Raw genomic sequence first — 22,984 nt, forward strand, 5'->3', positions numbered from 1 at the left:
GTGTCTGCTGGCCATCTATTTGAACTTTTAGAACCCCAAATATTTAAACAGTCTTTTCTATCTAGTTTTGAAGTTTTTAATCTTGGATCTTGCATGTCTTAATATTCTTAGCACCAAAATCACAAGGATATTTAAAATGATATCCAATTGAATTTTACATATTTCATATGACAATTCTTGTGGTCACAATTTATGGTCATTCAACATTAATGAGGATATACTACAATATTGATAAATAGGATAAATGACATTGTGCTAGAATAAATGTCTATTGTTTTTTGGGTTTCCCAGGTGGCGCTGATGGTTAAGAACCTTCCTGCCAATGCAGAAGACAAGAGATGCAGTTTCAGTCCCTGGGTCAGGAAGATCCTCTGGAGTAGGAAATGGAAATCCATGCCAGTATTCTTGCCTGGGAAACCCCATGGACAGAGGAGCCTGGCGGGATATAGTCCATGGGACCACAAAGAATTGGACATGGCTGAGTGTGAGTGCATTTAGTTTTTTAGTTTATTTTTTGCTGTATATGACACTGTAGAAACAACATGAATTTTTACACAGGGTTAAATTAGATAATCTTCTTTGGACTTTATACACTTTCTTTATTCCTTTTTATATCTCTTTGGAGCAACCCTACCGCCTTGTCTCAAGTGCACCCCTTTCCAGTATCACACACAATGCCGTCCCAACTGGATGCGTTAGGCTTTCCCTTCTGTATCCACTGTGAAAGAGAAGAGAGCCTACCAGGATCTCACTACCTCCTGCTTTTCAAATATCTACAGAAGATGAGAGGACGGTGCAGGCAGAGAATAAGAAACAGGTGGCCCAAGAATCGACATTACATTGTTCCTTGTGTTCACAACAAATACAGAATAAAATCATTCAGAGATAGTAAAGATTGCATTTTCCTTACTGAAACACATTAAATCAATTTTTATCCTTCCTTTCGTTTATAGTCACGGAAGCTTCCTTATTTTTCACATCATTCCACTTTGTAGTTCAAGCTTATCACATGCCACACCTAAAAGTTCACTTGTTTTATGCTAAAGGCAGCGAGTTCAGATTAACCATGCATCTCATAGGATGTGACTCTTCAGCTAAAATACTCAAGTAAACTCAAACACTCCTATTAAAAAGAAGCAAAATACCTAGATTTCATTTATCAAAGAGTAAAACAAACATGAGTGTAGTCCTTAACAAAACATACAGTCAGTAAAGCCTCCCAACAGGTTATCCTTCCATATTCCTTATGAGGGTCAAGTCATCCAATTAGTTAAATTTTTTTAGTTTAAGCTTTAAAGTTATATTCTCATAGTTAAAAATTATCTCAAGGTTATGTTGTAAACTAATGATGAAAGTGAAAAAAAAAACAAAAACTAAACAACTCTTTATTAACTTCCAATTCCCTTCTTTGTGCTTGAGTTGCTCTGCTTCCTTAGGAATACTGAGCTCAGAGAATACAGATAGAATATAAGAAATGTCACTACTGATATCACCAGTAACTAAAAGTTTATTGAATGCTTACTGTGTTCAAGGCACTTTGAGGGATGAAAAGAGGAGTAAAACATAAAATTTTAAATGGCAAAAAATTGTTTTATAATTTTGATTTAATTATAATCTATAATTTCTTTTTCATGGTTGATGAGAAATCAACTTCTCCTATAATTACTAATATAGAAATGGCAACATTTCAAATATGAAGGCAATGTTTTGGAACAGAAACCCTCCTTGATTTCCAAGGTCATATCCAAATTCAAAGGCTATTTCTAACAGAACTGGGTCTCACCTTTTACCTCCCACCCTATTCCATGCCCAGAGAGTAAGGTACCAGAGAGTACTGCCAGTTCAGGAGACAACTGGCCTTTTGGAATAGTTCCTGCTGCCTATATCAGCTCTGCCACTTAAAAGCTATGCAATTTCTGCCTTTTACCAAAATTCTTTGGGCCTTTGATTCCCTGACTATAAAAGTTACATAATAAAACTTAACTTACCCATTTGTGATGATTAAATGATCATACAATAGTCTTTTGCCAACCATAATGTAACACATAAAGATGTGGAATCATATAATGCTGTAAGAAGTAGAAAAATACAACAACTGCTCCAAAATAATTCTATCTGTCTTCACAGGGCCTAAAAAAATATCCTCTCATTGGTCTGCACAGAGTCTAAAATATCTGTTACTTTATTCATCCCTTTGACTACTCAAGAAGGTCTCTGTTAACTATATATATCATAATTGAATATTAAATATGTACTAAATATATTAAATAACTAGTTGTGATGCATCACAATGCAAAACACTATTATTGGCAGTAATAAAAAGAAACAATTGAAAGCAGTAAATACTACTGCTTTCTGGTTCATGCAAAAACATAAATGACCAAATATTAGGCTGAGTGAAGAAGCCAGAGAGATTTTTTTTTAAAGTTCATATTGTATGGTTTTATTTTTATGAAATTCTAGAAGCTGTACAACTGAAAAGGGCACAAGGGAAATTTCTAGGGGATGAAAATGTCTTATTTCTTCAAAATGGTGTGGGGTACATTAATGCATGTACTTTTCAAAACGGATTTAAAGGAATACAGAGTGGAACATATCACTGCATGCAAACTTTACTTTTAAAACTTTAAAAAGACCATCAAAACATCATTGTGTTTACTTTAAAATAGTTCTGATATCTTATGGATGCATGCTGAATTATTTACAAATGAAAACATATACATAATTCTTGGGATTTGGTTAAAAATGGGGAATGGGAATAATGATTAGAAAATGGGGAGTGGATGAGAATATAGATGAAACACGATTAATCATGAGTTGGAAAATAGTGGAAGTTGGGTGCTATTCCACCGATAGTCCTTTATTTTCTCCACTTTTGTATGTTTGAACATTTCCCATAGTAAAAAGTTGAAAAGAGAGGGATCAATGAACAGAAGGACTTAACTTGTTGAAACTCTACAAGTCATAAAGCAAACCAGCTCCCAACTTCCTTTTCCGATCCCAAGGAAGCAAAATATGAGTATTTTGGAAAGACCACTTTTCAAATGAGCCGACCAACAGAGCAGAGTTCCTTAAGTAGCATATTCTCGCTTCCCACCTCTTTTTGTTTCAAAAGGTTGATTTGCAGATTTAAATTGCTTTTTACTCACATTTCAGAGTGTGAGTGCAAGGATCAGAGAGAGGGGCAAGCTTCAGAGAAAGCCTTTTTTCCGCCCTACAAAAAAATAAGCACAATACAAAGGAACAAAAAACATATAGCAAAGATGCGTTTTTCCCTTACAGGTCTAAAAGCAGCCTCCCTACCAGGCAAAGAAAGCAGAGGGAGTCCGTGAGGGGGAGGAGTTTCGTTCTCCATTCCGGCGTGATCCAGGAACAGCTGTTTCCCCTCCAGCTCCTAAAGGTGAAACTGTTAAACAGTGCAAAAATTGTCTCGAACCCCTTGCGTGTGTCTGTCTGTGTGCCGGTGTGTGGGATGGGGTGGCGTGTCAGCACCGAGGACAACGCGAATTCGAAGTCAGGAAGGTGAGTGGAATGTGTTGAGAGAATCTCCCTTTTCAGAAGGCTCTGAAAAAATTGAATATACTGGTTCAGGAGAATCAATCACGCTGGATATGTCTCTTCCATCTAGGCACCTGCATCTGGAAAGTAAATCCCATTCTGAGAATGAAAAACCTTACAGCCGTTTGGTTTCGACGGCTGGGAATATTTATTCCTTGTTCCACTGATGGGAAAAGAAAACAGCGTCTGGCAGCCGCTGATTGGTGGAAAAGAAAATGGTGATAGTGGGGTGGAGAGAGGATTTGACTAGCCTCCACCTGCCTCTTCAACCTGTAACTCTTCTTTACTAGTCTCCTCTCCGCCCGCGAGGCCATATCGGGCTCATGAGAGGTTAAGAGTAGGCCTAAATCTGGGGGATATTTAAACAAAAGCATCGTTAACCTTTTGTCCTACGACCGTTAATCACACTTCATTGATCCGAGGGAAACGTGCTCTTGGCAGAGCTGATGTGAGCACGCTTCCTAGACTGCCTGTCTCTTTCAGCAGCTCCTCGAGAGACTGGCTGTGTCTTTGGTGGTCGACCTGTCACACTCCCCGCTTCCCGAGGCTTGATCTGACGTGGGGGTCCCCGCGAGGAGCCAGAGGGAAAGGCGGAGACAAGGTGGGGGCGGGATGATGGGAAGGAGGGAGAGACTTCAGCCCAAGCCTAACACTCGGGATCTCCACGAGAGCTCCCGTGACCCTGAACTCGAGGTGAGCCGCAGAGCACCCCATCTTCCAGCCCTCCAGGTCCAGGCGGGAGGCGGGAGTAGGAGGTTCGGTCTTCCCCCGCCCCCATCCCCATCCGAGGAGAGGAGTGAACTGCACGCGGCTGGGAAAGCGGCGAGCGCCAGGAGAGGGGCGGGGAGAGGAGCTGACAAATCAGCCGCGGGGGCGGCGAGAGCAAGGGGAGGAGGAGGACCGCGGAGACTGGAAGGAGCGGGGGCGAGCGAGCGAGCGCGGCGACGCGGGGTGAGGTGTGTGCTGGCTTTAGAGCGGACCCAGGGACCCAGCCGCGCCTTTAGCATCCTTGGCGCTCTTCCCGGCTCCCCCCGCCCCCTCTACCCTTCCCTTCCGACCTTCTGCCTTTTTCTCTCGAATCCGCTCGTGCGGGGGACGAGGACTGCCAATTCGACGGCAGGTTTGTGGGTTTGCCTCCCACGCCCCCGCCTCCCAGCGCGGGCTTGCGCTGACAGCCGCCTCCTCTGGGGACCAGCCCTCTTCTGGCGCCACCTCACCGTTCCCGTGCGCTCTTTATCCTCTCTCTTCCCACTTGAATAACCTTTGGGAATTGTTTTTAAATTTTGTTAAAGTGGGGGTGGGGGAGAAATTGGAGTTCCGAGGAGCCGAGGAAATCTGGTGAGGGCTTGTGGAACTAACTGGGCAGCTTTGGGAGGCGCGGAGAACACCTGGTGGGAGGAGTCCTGGCGGTCGCCCGGGGGCGCGCGCGAGGGGTCGGGGGCGGCGGTGGGCGTGCTGCGTGAGGACCGGCTGTAGTCGAGTCTCTCTCCGAGGTGAGTACTTATCCCTCGGGTGAGCTTGAGGAAAGTAAATTGACCTGTTTTCCTCCCGCTTCGATTACTTCCCTCTTCTGGTCCTCAGAGGCCGAGAGGTCTGGATTCTCAGGGATCAGCTTTTCCTTTGGGGAACGCGAGGATGCTCCAGGGAGTATGAGTATTCAACTTCTGTTTGTCGCTGGCCTTAACCGCCCCCCGCCCCCAGTCCGCCCTCTCTGTTCTCTCCGTGAAGTAAACAGGCTGCGTCTGGCAAATCGTTAAGCCGGAGCGCTGAGAGGGCGAGTCAACAGGTGATAAGGGGTTAACAGGTGCGGCGCCGGGTGGGGGGCGGGTTCCGGGAGCTGAGAACGCCCCCACGGGCGGCTGGCGCGCCTCCCGAGGCTTCCGCGGGTGTGAACTCGCGCCCTCCTGCACGCTCTGGGCTGCTAGCCCAGGGTCGGGTGCTTGGCTGGGTGTATTAGGGCGAGGGCGGTGGGCTTGCAGTTGCCTTGAGGTTCAGCCACACCCAGAGTGAGTGGTTCCTTCCCTCCCCTACTCGTGATTGATCTGTTAGCTGCCTTCTGGAATTTAAGCGTGTCCCTGACCCCTGCCTCAGGTCCCTTTCCTTTTCCTGTGATGTCTTCTAAAACGCACTTCTAAGTTACACTGTCACCATTTGGACCCTGGGAAGTTAAAAGAGGAGTCTATCTTTTCGTGCAATTCCACTTCGGAAACGCGTAAGAACAGCTCATGTGAATCATCCTAATCCATGTTTAGGCGGCTAGACTTTATCCAGCCAAGATGGATGGGAGATGCTAAATTTTTAATGCAAAGGCTAAGAAAAGCCTCCTTTGTCCAGTGGTTGAAGTGGAGGTACGCTTAAGATGATCTCACTCTTTTGAGGATTCTACTGATCTTTCAATAGTTTTTACTTGGGTGGTTCTAATTTCGTTTTTTTACGCAGAAGTTCTCAAAGTGCATTTTGTGTTCTCCAGTGTGGTGTGAAGGAATTCGTTAGCCATGGATGTTTTCATGAAAGGACTTTCAAAGGCCAAGGAGGGAGTCGTGGCGGCTGCTGAAAAAACCAAGCAGGGTGTGGCAGAAGCAGCGGGAAAAACAAAAGAGGGTGTTCTCTATGTAGGTAGGTAAGCCCTGAATGCCACTTTGGTATTTATTTGGGATTGATGGGTTAGGATGATTGATGCTTTAAATGCTGGTGTTTCTCACTTGATTCAGTTTTGCATCTCCACTCCTCAAAGTGATGGGCTGAATCAGAGGTGTGTGTTAGTAGGTGAATGTGTGTATGTGAGCTAATATAAAAAGTGGGGCTATTTTGTTTTTCCAGACTATTTAATTTTGCAGTAATATTTAGGACTTTGTTTCTTTTTTAAATGAATGTTTCTATGCATAAGTTGGGTTTCCCTGGTGGCTCAGAGGTTAAAGTGTCTGCCTGCAATGCGGGAGACCTGGGTTCCATCCCTGGGTTGGGACTCTGAAGACAGTTTTAAAACTCAGTCTTAGAAAATATTCAATAGTATCTTAAAATCAAACTCCTTCATGAGTTTTTGATTTATCTTCATGAATAATATATGCTAATTTCAGTGTATCCTAATTTAAAAGTAAGATGTTGATATAATCTTGAGATATGTAAAGAGAGACCTACTGTGACCCTGAAATGGAAAGGACAGACAAGTCTTTGGAGCTACTTCTTGTGACCACTTTGTAAGTTGGGAGCTAAGCTCAAGAAAGTGCTTGAGGGCTGCTACTACCTCTGAAACGTTTATATAGTTCATTTATCAAATGATGCAATAAATTAGATGCTTACTGCTTTTCCTTGTTTATAAATTCCCACATCAGAGTATTCTTGCAGTGAAGTGAAAGTCGCTCCATCCCGTCTGACTCTTTTTGATCCCATGGACTGTCCATGGAGATTCTCCGGGTTAGAATACTGGAGTGGATAACCTTTTCCTTCTCCAGGGGATTTTCCCAACCCAGGGATTGAACACAGATCTCCCCAGGGATCGAACCCAGGTCTCCCGCATTTCAACTGGATTCTTTACTGGCAGAGCCACAAGGGAAGTCCAAAAATACTGGAGTGGGTAGCTTATTCCTTTTCCAGAAGCTCTTCCTGACCCGGGAATCAAACTAGGGTCTCCTGAATTGCAGGCGGATTCTTTACCAACTGAGCTATCAGGGAAGCCCTACTCTTTTTTTTTTTTTTTTTTTTTTTTATCTTGAACTGTGTTAGGTTGGGTGTTGTTTCCCAAGTCACCTGGAATTCTTTGGGTGAAGAAATAGGCATGCATATAGACACACACTCATCTATAGGGATACAAACAGGCACATGAGCATACATTCACCCACTGCCCATTCTGTCTCTTCTTTTCCTCCTCTGAGCTAGGTCACATTCTCTGGTAGCAGGTGTAGCAACAGTAGCCAAAGGATGAGTAATAAAGTGGAGGATGAGCATAATGGATTGTGTAGAATACTCTGTCTAGGTCTGTGGGGTGAAAGAAAGCTATATCGCCTCTTTGATATAGATGGGCAGGAGAAAAGTTATACTTGGAGTGATTTTTATGAATATTTCTCATATTTTTTCTCTTGTTCATAGACTCTTTTTATTTTGGTTTAATCTTACCACAAACCTCTAGTTAAATTGCTGTTTATCTTAAAATATATTTTCAGAAAATCATTGGATTAAAAGATGTTACAAGAGGGAAAAGTCAATGAGTTAATCTCAGGTTTTTCCTTGTGAAATGTGGATTATATCTTTTTAGGTGGAATTTGGAATACTGAATCAGTGACATTCAGATAATCAGTATTTTTATATTTGTCCTCAGTGGTCCAGGTTGTCCAAATGCCTGCTTTGTAACCATTCCTTGATTTTAGTTACTTTATAACTTAGTTACTTTTAAGATTTTTTTAGTAGGATAATATTGATTTATTAGTTTTGAATGAGCCCAAGAACCACTGACTATTAAATTAACAAATTGCTGTTTTCGAGGTAATAAGCAGAATTATCATCTGGAAAACATTGTACTTGTTTTCATTTTCAACCATGAGTTTGGGCAAATAAAATGACTTAATTTTTAGAGATTAATTCTGTTATTTTCTCTGAGATTATTATATGAAATTTCAATTTGTTTATGTGCACATATTTTAAAAAATAATCTTCAGTGTTTATTATAGTATTTAGCAGAGTGCATTCTATATACTATTTATCACTTAATATTTTAAAGTCAGTTAAAAGTTGAACACAAATATGTAATTCAGGATGAAGTATGACCTTGTGAAGTTATAGTACTACCAGGTGTTGGCAAGCTTTTTCCATAAAGGGGTAGTGAGTAATGTTAGGGTGTGATATCTGTTTCAACTGATCAACTTTGCTCTCCTGAAGTGAAAGCAGCCATAAACAATAATTAGGGTGACTATGTTCCTATAAAACTTTACTTACCAAAACAGCTGGAGAGTTTATTTGGCTCATAGGCTATAGTTTACTGACTCCTGATAAAGTATGAAAAAATATAGATTTAATGTCAAACTTAAATTCCCGTCCAGACTATACCACTTTTTACCTCTAGGATAATGGGGAAGGTACTTAACATATCTAAGCATCACTTTACTCATTTGTAAAAATACAATTTGAATAAATGCAAGTACCTTGCAGAGTTCTTGTGAGAACATCATAATAAAGCAAACCTATAAATAAAAAGGCATACTTTTAAAAAATTAAAGACTTAATTTTTATAACAGTTTTAAATTAACAGAAAAATTGATATATAGAGGTTTCCCATGTACCCCTCCCCCGACACACACATAGCCTCTCCAATTACCAACATCCTTAACCAGATGGTACAACTGTTACAGCTGATGAACCTACATTGACACATCATAATCATCGGAACTCCATAGCTTCCATTAAGGATCACTCTTGCTGCAATACATTCTGTGAGTTTGGACAAATGTGGAAATGGCAGTCCACTCCAGTATTCCTGCCTGGAGATTCCCATGGACAGAGGAGCCTGGTAGGCTGCAGTCCATGGGGTCACAAAGAGTCAGACACGACTAAGTGACTAACATACACACACGTTCATCATTATAATATATAGAGTATTTTCAGTGTCCTAAAAATCCTCTGTGCTCTGCTTATTCATGGCCTTCTCCCAACCTCTGGCTGTCACTGATCTTTTTCTCTCCATAGTTTGCCTTTTCCAAAATGTCATATCAATGGAATCATATATTGTTTAGCCTGTTGAGATTGGCTTCTTTCAATTAATAATATGCATTTAAATTTCTTTCATGTCTTTGAATGGCTCATTTCTTTTTAGTGCCAAATAATATTCTATTGTCTCAGTGTATCATAGTTTATCATTCATCTCCTACATCTTGGAGGTACTTGGAGGGCATCTTACTTGCTTCAAAGAGTTGGCAGTTATGAATAAAGCTGCTGTAAACATCTATGTGCAGGTTTTTGTGTGTACATAACATTTCAGCGCCTTTGGGTAAATACCAAAGAGCACAAAAATTGCTGGGTCATATGATAAAATATGTTTAGTTTTCAAAGAAACCGTCAAACTATCTTCCGCAGGGACTGCACCATTTTGCATTCCCACCAGCAATTAATGCCAGTTTTTGTTACTCTACTTCTTTGACAAAATTTGATACTGTCAATGTTCTGGACTTTGGCCATACTAATACATAAGTAGTGGCATTGCACTGTTATTTTAATTTGTATTTTAAAACTGGTGACATAGGATGTGGAGCATCTTCTCAAATGCTTATCTACCATCTCCACATCTTCTTTGATGAAGTATCTATTAAGATCTTTGGCCTATTTTTTAATCAGGTTATTTGTTTTCTTATTGTTGATTTTTAAGAGTTCTTTGTCTTCTTTTTCAGATATTTCATAAATATTTTCCTGTCTGTAGATTGTTTTCTCATTCTTTTGAAGTTGTCTTTTACAGAAGTTTAATTTAAATGAATTCTCACTTATTAATGATTTAATGGAGTGTGTCTTTGGTGTTATAGCTCAACAGTCATTGCCATACTTGAGATTATGTAGATGTTCTTCAGTGTGATCTTCTAGAAGTTTTATAGTTTCACATTTTACACTTAAGGCTATGATTCATTTTGGATTATTATATAAAGTTGTATAAAATTATTTTTTTTCATGTAGATGTCCAGTTGTTCTAGTACCATTAGTTTAAAGACTATCTTTGCTCCATTTTATTGCCTTTTTTCCTTTGTCAAAAATCAGCTGATTACATTTATGTTTGTGTATTTCTGGGCTCTCTTTTCCAGTTCCTTGATCTATTTGTTTATTCTTTCACCAATATCATTGTGTTGATTATGACAGTTTTGTAAGTAGTGTCAGTCCTCTAACTTTGTTCTTCTTCAATACCATTTTGGCTATTTTTGATCTTTGCCTCTCCACATAAACTTTAGAATCAGTTTGTCAGTATCCACAAAATTACTGGGGTTTTGCGTGAGATTGTTGTTGCTTAGTCGCTAAGTCATGTCCAACTCTGTGACCCTATGGACCGTGGCACAGTGGGCTCCTCTGTCCTGTACCATCTCCTGAAATTTGCTCAAATTCATGTCCATTGAGTTGGTGGTTCTCTCTCTCTATATATATATGTGTGTATATGTATGTATATATGTATATATATAATATGGAACTGTAAAATCAAGTTGGGAAGAGCTAATATGTTGTTAATATTCTGTCTTCTATCCATGAATGTGGAATATCTCTCTATTTATGTAGTTCTTTGATTTTGTTATCAAAGTTTCATAATTTTTCCCATATAGATCTTGTATATATTGCATTAAATTTATGCCCAGGTATTTTGTTTTTGATGTTAATGTAAATTATGCTATGTTTTTAATTTCAAATTCTTCTCGTTCATTACTGGTATATAGGAAGGTGATTGACTTTTTAACCTTGCATCCTGCAATCTTTCTATAATAACTTATCAGCACCAGGATATTTTTGTTGATTCTTGACAGTTTTGTTTCATCTTTCCCAGTCAGATATTTATTTCCTCGTCTTATTGCAATAGCTAGGGCTTCCTGTACGATGTTGAAGGACTGGTGAAAGGGGATATTATTGCCTTGTTCCTGGTAATAAAGTTCCTAGTGTCTCACAATGAAATATGATGTTAGCTGTAGACTTTTTGGTGGATATTTTCTATCCGGTTGGGAAGGTTCTCTATTTCTAGTTTACTGGGAGGGTTTTTTTTTTTTTATCACAAGTAGGTGTTGGGTTTTGTAAATGCTCTTTCTGCATCTATTAATATGATCATGACACTTGGCTTTTTGAGCCTGCTGATATGAAGAATTACTTAATTGACTTTCAAACATTGAACTGGCCTTGCATACCTATGATAAATGCCACTTGATTGTGATGTATAATTCTCTTCATGCATTGTTGTGTTTGATTCATTAACATTTCATTGAGAATTTTTGTAAGGGTACCTTTATATGTAGAAGCCATGGTTATTATTGTCAAATAAACTCTCCAACAGGGCTGCTTGGTGACTCCAATGGTAAAGAATCTGTGCCAAGCAGGAGACCTGGGTTCGATCCCTGGGTCAGAAAGATCCTCTGGAGAAGGGAATGGCAACCCACTCTAGTATTCTTGCCTGGAGAATCCCACGGACAGAGGAGCCTGGTGGGCTACCGTCCATGGGGCTGCAAAGAGTCTGACAGGACTGAGCGATCAGCGCACACACACAAACTCTGCAACAGAATAAGTTGTCAATGTATTTTCTTTTGATAATTTTATCCTTCATTATAAGAACTATTATCAATAACTAGCTTGAAAGATTAGAAGTAACTAGGGAAAATTTTCCTCTTTCACTTATGGCTGAAGAAGTTTAGCATACTGTTTGCTTAAGCCTCATGAGAGAGTAATCTCATTCCTTTGTAATATACTTTCAACAGCTAGCTTTTAATGCTAATTGATGAACCACCATAAGAATCAGTATAATTTTTTTTTCTCCTTTTGTGATATCTTTGTATACAAATTTTCAGTCAACCTACTTCAATTTAACGGACAAAAAATTTCTCAATCAAATGGTTTAGAAATTGTAAGTTGAGAGTGAAATTCAAAAGCAAAAAAAAAAAAAAAAAAAAATGTAGTTCTCTGCCAAGTATTCTAACAGTAAAGGCAAGAAAATGACCTTCAAAACTCTTCCAGTGATATCTTGCTCAATAAGTAGCAATGGTCAAGACTGTGGATTGATATCAAACTCCCAAGTCACAATTTGCTTCACCTCCACCACACTGAAATAGTCAACATGACATGCACAACAGCATAATTGAGCCCTTGGCAATGCCCAGGCATCATTTCTGATCTTCTCCACTCTGCAGCTTTGTGAAGTCTTGGGACAAGAGGGGAATGGATGTGGGCTACATCAACTTAGGGAAGACGTCAGATCTAGGGTCCCTTCAGCTGTATCTATTATGAGATCTACTTATCTATAAGGTCTATCTGTCTATCACATTACTGGTGACATACCACTGGGCACGTATTTTGTAGCTTTATCTTTTCATTTACAGGTTACTTATCAATTAAAAGTTAATCATCAGTAACATATACTACTAAATAATTATGACAGTCAAAAACAGGTGATTGGTGTGATGCAAAGAAACTCATTAAGACTTTCTTGTATGTTTGGTTCAGGATACATTCCATGATTTAGCCAAAGATCAACTTATCAGGTACAACTGAGGCAGAGAGAATATACTACAAGCCAATTGTCAAAATATATTTTTACTAGTTGTTTTTAAAAATAAGGTGCTGAAGGCGTGGCAGGTAGAGAATGATAAATATTCATTTCCCAGTTTTTCGGTCCTAATTTCCTTACATTCTTCTCTGATAGAATTACTTTATTTAGCTTATAGGGTAGTTTTCAAATGAATTTTCTTTCTGTTGTTATTTTCTCCAAGATCATTAAAAAGCTGTATGAATTACACTAAAAAATCCAACATTAGAGAGCTGATGAATAAAATTATTCACAAACTTAATTTTACCAATACATATTAATAAATTCTTTGTGTAAAAGTTTGGTAATGGTCAAGATTTGGGGAAAATTCCTATCTTGCCCCTTCTCAAAGCTAGCATCAGTCATACTTCAGTGATAAAATACTGTATTCCTGCTAAAGATTTGCCTGGTTTCATAGAAACAATATGGGCTTAGGGTCACAGAGCCCTTAATTTGAACATGCTTGTAGCTGGTGACTTCAGACAAATCATTTAACTTTAATTTGTAATTGCTTCATGTGGAGTAAAATGGGCATGATGTGAAATGGGGGATTGTTACAAACATTAAAGAGATGAAAAATGCCTTTTTCATAATAGATGTTCAACAACTATGAATTCCCTCTCTCCTTCCCCCATCTATTTGTGTTCCATGGGTTAAGTAATCTTTCTTTGTATTGCATTTTAGTAGAGCTTCTGCAGTCCTGAATCCAAAATCACCTTCCCAGCCAGACCCTGTGTTTTCTCACCTTTTCTTTTTTACTTTCTGTAAGTTGATATGTGAAGTGGGACACAAGGGTTGAAAAGCTATTATTGTGTGCTAAAGTCTTAATTGGAGCGTATCTGGTTAGCTTTGCTTTGTTGTATTTGTTGTAACGGTTACTAAATTTCTTTGTTTTAAATGTTTTGCTCCCTGAAGATATCTTTACCTGTGGGTTTTTGAAGAGTGAGATATTGTTTTTCCATTAGATGTATTTAAAAGTAGCTCATTAGCAGTAAAAGTGACTTTGAAGCTTATGGTTTGAATTTGTTTGTTTTTGTAGGATCCAAAACCAAGGAAGGGGTAGTTCATGGTGTGACAACAGGTAAGTTTTGTGGAACTTATATTCAAGGATGATATTGAAAATATCTAGTAAGCAGGATAGCCCCAGCACTGATCATTCAGGATGTAAATATAAATAACCACTCTGCCCATAGAGGAGCATTCTAGAAAATATCGGCTTTGTTTTGATTCTTTATTAAATATTTTAAAGTATGTTAAGTATTTGTTATAAGTAAGTAAAACACAGTGTTTGTAACTGTCAAGAATGATGACTGAATTGACTAATTTAATTGTTTAACTTGTAGTATAACATTTGATTAGTCTGATCAAGTTAATGTTCGGCAGATGATAGCGGAATATCATATAAGGACTGCCATTTTTAAAGAGTTGAATGAAAATTTTCTATAGAGTACAATGAAATATTCTGACACTAAAATATACAAATTATAATATTTCCTTGATTCAGAAGACATTTTAGGAAATACTCTTGGGATGATCAGTAAATTATTTATTGTATTTATCTCTGTTTGGCCTAATTTCACCCAAGTTTTGAAATTAGGTCTGTAAGAAGATTACAATACGGGAATAGCAAAAATGATGAAAATTATGATGGTGATGATGAGGAAGAGGAGGAGGATAATGATAGAAATAGAAAAATCACAATTTAGCAACTTTAATATATGGACTTGCTGTGATTGAGTTTTATGTTTTATGTACTCCAAGCTTTCTGACAGGCATGATAAAATAAGATATAATCATATGATCAGATAGAAAATATAACTCATATGATGAGAAAACAGTAAATATGGCAGGACCTCAGCAAAATAACATGCTTCTATTGCTAAGTTATAAAATAGATTTTGAGAAAATCAAATGGGAATATTAATACAGTATTTTGGTTAAGGCCATAAACACTGAAGCCAGACCTCTTTAGTCCAAATTTCTGCTTACCCCTTACTAGCTGTGTAACTGTTCTGCAAGATTCATTACCTCTATGTGATTCAGTTTCCTCATATGTAAAAGAATTCAGTGAATGAGAATAGAATACCTAGAATACTGAAGGCAAATAATATGTATTATCTAGGTTTTACTTACTATCATTTTCTAGTGAATCTATCTTGAGCCACATTTTCGTAGCTAGTGTAGAAAGGTATATATATGGCTTTTATACATACTTTTATACATACTATATAGTCCATGGAATTCTCCAGGCCAGAATACTGGAGTGGGTGGCCTTTTCCTTCTCAGAGGATCTTCCCAACCCAGGGATAGAACCCAGGTCTCTGGCATTGCAGGCTGGTTCTTTACCAGCTGAGCCACAAGGGAAATCCAAGAATACTGGAGTGGGTAGCCTATCCCTTCTCCAGCAGATCTTCCTGACCCAGGAATCGAACCAGGGTTTCCTGCATTGCAGGCAGATTCTTTGTCAACTGAGCTCTCAGGGAAGCCCTTTTATACATACTTGTGACTAAAAAAGTTAGAGTATAAAATCAAAACAGGGCGTTCTATGGTGGCCTTGTGGTTTGGATTCTGGGTTTTCACTGCCATGTCCTAGGTTCAACCCCTGTTCAGGGAACTAAGATCCCACAAGCCTTGTAGTGCAGCTGAAAATAAATAAATAAATAAAAAACAACCCTTTGAAACTAATTCTTCTAGAAGCTAAGTTAAAGTATGCAACATACATTTGCTCTGTTGGAATTCAGTATATATAAACTGCCCTGTAGGGACCTTCTATAAATGGCATTTTATAAAGTATGATTTTTGTAAGAACTAGTTATCAGACAGTTGTAGACTATGCTATATGAAGAGAGTCTACTTGGTTTAACAGCTTTTCATTATAATAGCTGAAGGAGAATCCATATGGATGATAAAGCGGATAAGCATGTTGCAAAGTTTAGAGCCTGTGGTAAAAATTAGAGAATAAGCTAATATTACCATCCATTGGAGGCTTTGCAGATGGGCTGCAAGGATAACTATTGCCAAAGTCAGAATTTTTGAGGTTTTTTTAGAATGATAGAATGTAAACATGAGTTTTTGAGGTGTTTGTGTGCATGCATACGTACATACTTGGCCTGGTACAAGTGACTGAAGTTTTGTACTATAAGGCAATATTTTGCAGATTGTTTCTGAAGAACAGCAGCCTGCCAGCTAATGTTTCCATGGTTTTTAAATGTTTGGAAACTTTGCATATCCTGTCTTCCTTTTAGCATATTAAAGAAACTGAGCTTTTCTACAATAAATAAATTTACATAATTTAGTTTAACCCAGGATTTCCAAAACTAATTTGACTTTCTTTCAATAGTTGAAAAAAGTGAAAGTCACTCAGTAGTGTCCCACTCTCTGTGACCCCCCCGGACTATACAGCCCATGGAATTCTCCAGGGCTGAATACTGGAGTGAGTAGCTGTTTCCTTCACCAGGGATCTTCCCAACCCAGGGATCATACCCAGGTCTCCCACATTGCAGGCAGATTCTTTACCAGCTGAGTCACAAGGGAAGCCCTTTCAACAGTTACTAGAGTTTAATTCAACTAGTGTTCCCCGGAATACTATGGAAAATTCTTCTAAGCAAGGAGACCATGATGATTTTGGTATGGGCAGTGTTTACAGTCATTGCACCAGTCAAAGACTTCCCTGGTGATTCAGATGGTAAAGAATCTGCCTGCAATGTGGGAGACCTGGGTTCGATCCCTGGGTTGGGAAGATCCCCTGGAGGAGGGCATGGCAACCCTCTCCAGTATTCATGCCTGGAGAATCCCCATGGACAGAAAAGCCTGGTGGGCTACAGTCCGTGTGGGTTGCAAAGAGGCAGACATGACTGAAGTGAATTAGCACAGCACCAGTCAATCACCCTGGCAGTAGTAAAGTATCAGAAATGTTGGTGTAAGTAATCTGGCTATGAAAATTTCAGTAGAATAAATCAGTTGGAAAAAGGGCCATCCCTCTCTCATATCAGATAAATTAATTTGTTGAGTAAAGTTATTCCATGTAAAATTCTAAATTCATATTATAAGGGTAAATAAATGTTTAAGGTAGTAACCTCAGTAGTTAATCAGAGAGAGAATTGGTTGCTTTTTATATATGACCGAAAATGTTTATCATGGTACATAATAAATGCTAAATAATTGTTATTTACTTTGTTATTACTCTTAAAGCAGGGAAGGGAGAAACTATTATAAAGTACATAACAATATCAGCTAATGTTAAAAGAAAAATTTCCACACGATTCATTTCATTAACTATTTTGTAGAAATACAGACTTTAGTAAACTTAGGCCAGGCATTTTCTACCTACAACATCCAGGGAAAGTTAATCCTCCCAGTTAGATAATCTGAAGATAAAATCCAGAAAACTCTTCCTTAATCCCTGGCTTTTTGATCTCAGGACATTATTATTTCAGTTGTCAGTACATCACTTTATAGGAAAATATGAGAGAGCACTTAATCTGGGCTTATGGAATGACATGTTTTTGAAGGTATTAAAAAAAACTTAATTTGATATAAGCTGACTCATTCTCATTTTTTCCCTCATGAAAGTGTGACATAAAGAAATTCCTATTGTTGGAGACCTTCTGCAGGCTTTGATTCTTACACACAGAAACTTGTAATACAATAATGAACACAGTTAACTTCCAACATGTTACATTTTAAATTTCCTTGTTAAAAAGTATGAATTTTTTGTCCTCATACCTGTAATTTGTATACTAATTCAAAACTATATTTTAATTTTGTAATTTTTTTAAATGTTATAGGCTAGATTTACTGTCTGTTCTAAAGGTTGGTGCCACATTTCCTTTGTGGAATTGTATTGTTAACTTAGAGTCAATACTTATTGAAATTAATGTATAGATTACACATATACACAAAATTGCTTTTAATGTACTCAAAATTATTTAATGAGTATTACTATGAAATAATATAAAGAGAATATTATCTCTGGTTTTGATCAACTCACAATATACCAGTGGAGGTGGGCAGGCATACTGGGAAATCAGTAATTATGGTGCAAATAAAAGGTTCAGTAGTAAAGATATACCTAAAATTTTATGAGCACATAGGAGGAGGAAGAAGGAAAGTTGTTGGGAAAAGAGGCTGTTAACATGGAATTTAACTTTTGAGGTGGGTTTTAACAAAGGGGTTTAAGGTCAGTAAATTATCTTCTAGATAAATCAGTTCCTACAGAAATCTTAAAATGTGTCTATCAGGGACTTCCCTTGTGGTACAGTGGTCAAAGCTAAATGCTTCCAATGCAGGGACCTGGGTTTGACCCCTGGTCGGGAAAGATCCCACATGCTGCATGGCACAGCCAAAAAATAAAAATAAATTAAGAAAATAAAGAAAATGGTCCACCACTGCTATATGTTAACCCTGCCATCTTGTAATGTAAATAATTTGCTTATTCTTACAGTGGTAAAAATCTAATCAATTATAATAAACTACAAAGTGCATGTTACTGTGCAGTTATGTGCATTAAAAAAGTATGTATATAAATCTAGAATTATAAAAATAAGCTTCATGGCTGGCAGAAGAAAAATTATGAATCTTTAAAAAGATCAAAATTTATTTTTGTCTTTGAGATTTTATAACAAGAAATGTTCATTTTCAAGTAAAATTTTCTACTTGTGTTCTTAGACAAGAAAAAAATGAGAACTTGAAGTCTATAATTCACTATTTTTAAAGCATCAACATTCTGGAAATGTTTAAAAACATGAGATTTTCAGTACAGTTTTTCACTGGCATTTAAATTGAACTTTGCATTGAGTATAGCCATGACTAGTTGGTAGGCATCTACCATATCCCCAGAAGTGGCAAATATCGAGCAATACCTGCTGTGAACTCTTCCTGCTTTTAGGCTCTTGGGGCCACTTTCATTTCCCTCTATTGTCTACCCTGAGGAGTGAGACTCGTTTTCCTTCTTTCCTTGCCTACCTCCTCAACTTCCATGACCTACATACTGCAAAACACAATTGTTTTGACCACACTGTTACTATTTAATTGTGTCAGACTCTGTGATGCTATGAATAGTAGCCCACCAGGCTCCACTGTCCATGGGATTCTCAAAGCAAGAATACTAGAACGGGTTGTCACTTCCTTCTCCAGGGGAATCTTCCTGACCCAGGGACTGGCCCCTCCCACCTGGTGAAATGAAATCTGTGTGATAATTGGGTGACTAGCACATAACACTTAACAGCTCAAATAGTACAGCTCATCGAATTCCTCAGAAAAGAAGGCAAACATTACCTATAGATAAGAGTGCAAGACCCACAGGCTTTATGAGTGTACATGTTACAAGGATTCAGTTCAGTTCAGTTGCTCAGTTGTGTCTGACTCTTTGCGACCCCATAGACTGCAGTATGCCAGGGCTCCCTGGCCATCACCAACTCCCGGAGCTTGCTCACACTCATGACCCTTGAGTTGGTGATGCCATCCAACCGTCTTATCCTCTTTCATCCTCTTCTCCTGCCTTTGATCTTTCCCCACCATCAGGGTCTTTTCCAATGAGTCAGTTCTTTGCATCAGATGGCCAAATTATTGGAGCTGCAGCATCAGTCCTTCCAATGTATATTCATGACTGATTTCCTCAGGATTGACTGGTTTGATCTCCTTGCTGTCCAAGGGACTTTCAAGAGTCTTATCCAACACCATAGTTCAAAAACATGAATTCTTCAGTGCTCAGCTTTCTTTATAGTCCAGCTCTCACATCCATACATGACCACTGGAAAAAGGTTTGGGTGAAGAGTTGTCTTGTTTCCCTTGACCTTGAAATTGTTAAAAGTGCAGAATCTCATCTTTTACCACTTTTTCATAAAACTCTTAATTGAAACCAGCTTTTTTTTATTGCAGCTTTGTTTATTTGATACTTGTATGGAATTAATATAGAAACATTAATTCAACAGTTATATATAGTCTTAGATAATTTTTGATATGAGATAGAATCTCTTTCTAAATCTAATCCCAAACTATTTATACCATCATCTTAAAATTTAACTTATTTTTAAAAGCCTACTGAATCTCCATATTTTATTTTTAATGAAAAGAAATTAAGTGTGCTCAACAAACCATTTCATTTCGTACTTGAAGTCCAGCTCTTTTGTTCCCATTAAAATGATTGAACATAAATCTTAACGTTAAAACTCATTCTGTTTCAACTACCTGATGTTTCATAAAAGGATCAGCATAGTCATCCCTCACTCTGTTGTTTTATTTCTGATGGTACCCTGTGAGAGCACATATGTGTTCTGTGACTCAGAAGGTGTGATGAAAAAAACTTGCTGAGTGAGATCAAAGGCTTGGGATTGAAATTAAAATAAAGAAATACTTCATGCTGAGTTTGATACAACTACACCTGCAAGCCTTGCTTTCTGTAAACTTTCTTTCATAAAATGTCAACCAGAGTGAAATTGCTTACAGCCCTAAATTTGTGATCATTAGGCTTGAAACACCTTTAAACATCTGCATGATTGCACAAGACTATTGGCAAAGAATCTGTGTTTGGCTAAGCCGTGATCACTTAGCAATCTGAGTAACTTTTTCTTCTCCTGACTCACCAGTTACCTATGTGTGTGAATATAGGTCTTTGGAAGTTGATGGTTAGTGGAAGTGAAATTGTTCCTAGTGGCTGTTGGTCCACCATCCCTTAATCTGTCCTTGTTCTTGATTCATCCCAGTGGCTGAGAAGACCAAAGAGCAAGTGACGAATGTTGGAGAGGCCGTGGTGACAGGGGTGACTGCAGTCGCCCAGAAGACCGTAGAAGGAGCAGGGAGCATTGCAGCTGCCACTGGCTTTGGCAGAAAGGATCATCTGGGCAAGGTAGGACTGTGTACGTCTCGTTACATTTCTAAGCTTGTGGATCACCATGCATTTTCAGCAAGGCACAGAGGCAAGAATAAGACGCTTCCTTGAGGGAGAGCTGATTAAGCTTCCCTCATAACAAAAAAAAAGTACTACCTTTATATGTGTTCGTTTTGGAGATATTCACCCAGATAAATGCTGTGAAAATCGCGCAATAATTGTGATTGTTTTATTTTCTGGAAAAAAAGTTAATGAAATGAACAGTGTAACAAATGTCTAAAAGAGCCGTGACATTTCAGAAAGAATGGGCGCTTTTATGTTGGCTGTGAATCTTGGAATTTTTCTTTGTTTTCAAGTATAGCAAATGCTTTGTGCCCAGTCTCTAAATGTTCAAAATGACAGTCTTTTACTTAATTTCTTTATAGTGACATCAGCTCTTATTAAATGGCCTATTTGCTTATTGTATAACAATTCACTGCCAAATATATGTTTGTGGAAACTGAGGGACTGAAACTACGATCATGGTTTTGGGGTGATTTTAAAATTCTCAGAATTCTGACTTTTTCTTTCTTGACCAATATGAGACTCTAGGAAAATTATTCAAGAGTTAGGACTTTCATTATAAACAAATAAGCAACAGAAAATGAGGTATCAACTGGAAGATGAAAATTTTACAAAATTTATCACCATAAGCAGATTTTTAAAAAATTGAAGTATAGTTGATTTATAATGTTGTGCCAATCTCTGCTGTACAACAGAGTGACTCACTTATGGTCATATATATATTCTTTTTTATATTATTTTCCATTATGGTTTATTCCAGGTGATTGGATATAGTTCCCTGTGCCACAGTAGGACCTTATTGTTATCCACTCTAAATGTAATGGCTTGCATCTACCCACTTCCAACTCCTAGTCCATCTTTCTCTCTCCTCTCCATCTTGGCCACCACAAGTCTAATCCTATGTCTGTGAGTCTATTTCTGTTTTGCAGATAGGTTCATTTGCATCATACTTTAGATTTCACATATAAATGATATCATATGGTATTTATTTTACTCTTTCTGACTTCGCTTAGCATGATAATCTCTGGTTGCATCTACGTTGCTTCAAATGGCATTATTTTGCTCTTTTTATGGCTGAGTAGTATTCCATTGTGTATATGTCACATCTTTATCTGTCAATGGGCATTAGGTTGTTTTCAAGTTTTGGCTATTGTGAATAGTGCTGTTATGAACATAGGGGTACATGTATTCTTTTGAGTTACAGTTTTGTCTGGGTATATGCCCAGGACTGGGTTTGCTGGATCATATGGTAATTCTGTTTTTAGTTATCTGAGGAACTTTCATCCTGTTTTCCATAGTGGCTGTCCCAACTTATACTGCCACCAACAGTGTAGGAGAGTCCCCTTTTCTCCACACCCTCTCCAGCGTTTTAATGATGACCATTCTGACAGATGTGAGGTGGTACCTCATTGTAGTTTTGATTTGCATTTCTCTAATAATTAGCAATGATGAGCATCTTTTTATGTGCTTCCTAGCCATCTGTGTACCTTCTTTGGAGAAGTGTCTATTATGGTATTCTCAGTTTTTGGTTGAGTTGTTTGTTTTCTTGTTGTTGTTTGTTAAGTTTTATGAGCTGTTTGTATATTTGAGATATTAAGCCCTTGCCGGTCACATCATTAGCTGCAGAATGATTTTTTTTTTCCCTGCCACAAAGGCTTCCTGGTTATTCTTTGAATCCATAAAGTGTACCCTTGCCTTGACTCTTCTGACTGTCTAGAAAGCTCTTCCCCAGTGTATAAGTGACCCTGGCTCACTCCCTTATCTCCTCAGGTCTTTGCTAAATAACACCTTCTCAGTGAAGCCTGCTGCTGCTGCTGCTAAGTCGCTTCAGTCGTGTCTGACTTTGTGCGACCCCATAGATGGCAGCCCACCAGGCTCCCCCGTCCCTGTTCTCTAGACAAGAACACTGGAGTGGGTTGCCATTTCCTTCTCCAATGCATGAAAGTGAAAAGTGAAAGTGAAGTTGCTCAGTTGTGTCCAACTCCTAGCGACTCCATGGACTACAGCCTACCAGGCTCCTCCATTCATGGGATTTTCTAGGCAAGAGTACTGGGGTGGGGTGCCATTGCCTTCTCCCTCAGTGAAGTCTACCCTGACCTATTTAAATTTGGAACCATTCTCCTTACCTCTGGTGTTCCTAATTTTTCTGCTCTATTTTTGGCCAAAACATTTATCACCTTTAAAAATAATAACTAGCTTAATTATTTTTATGCATATTGTTTATTTTATTTCTTCCCTTCTGAAATGTAAGCACTATGAGGATAGAAGATATTTGTTTGCTCACTGATATTTCA

General features: G+C 38.4%; 1 protein-coding gene across 3 annotated transcripts in view; it reads left to right on the forward strand.

Annotated features, from left to right (window-relative positions):
- The first annotated feature begins 4,451 nt into the window (after nt 1-4,451).
- SNCA (synuclein alpha) overlaps nt 4,452-22,984 on the forward strand; it is a 143,648-nt gene continuing 125,115 nt past the window's right edge. Inside the window, exons 1-4 of one of the 3 annotated variants that reach the window (XM_065907358.1) lie at nt 4,452-4,514; nt 6,029-6,174; nt 13,839-13,880; nt 20,503-20,645. In XM_065907358.1, coding sequence (XP_065763430.1) covers nt 6,054-6,174; nt 13,839-13,880; nt 20,503-20,645 — 306 coding nt within the window. In that variant the 5' untranslated portion in view covers nt 4,452-4,514; nt 6,029-6,053. Of the gene's footprint in view, nt 4,515-4,627; nt 4,679-5,448; nt 5,565-6,028; nt 6,175-13,838; nt 13,881-20,502; nt 20,646-22,984 lie in introns of those variants that run through there. The other 2 variants (XM_065907359.1, XM_065907357.1) reach the window with 2 other exon arrangements.

Source organism: Muntiacus reevesi, chromosome 16 (genome assembly GCF_963930625.1).
Source record: "Muntiacus reevesi chromosome 16, mMunRee1.1, whole genome shotgun sequence".
Classification (NCBI taxonomy): domain Eukaryota; kingdom Metazoa; phylum Chordata; class Mammalia; order Artiodactyla; family Cervidae; genus Muntiacus; species Muntiacus reevesi.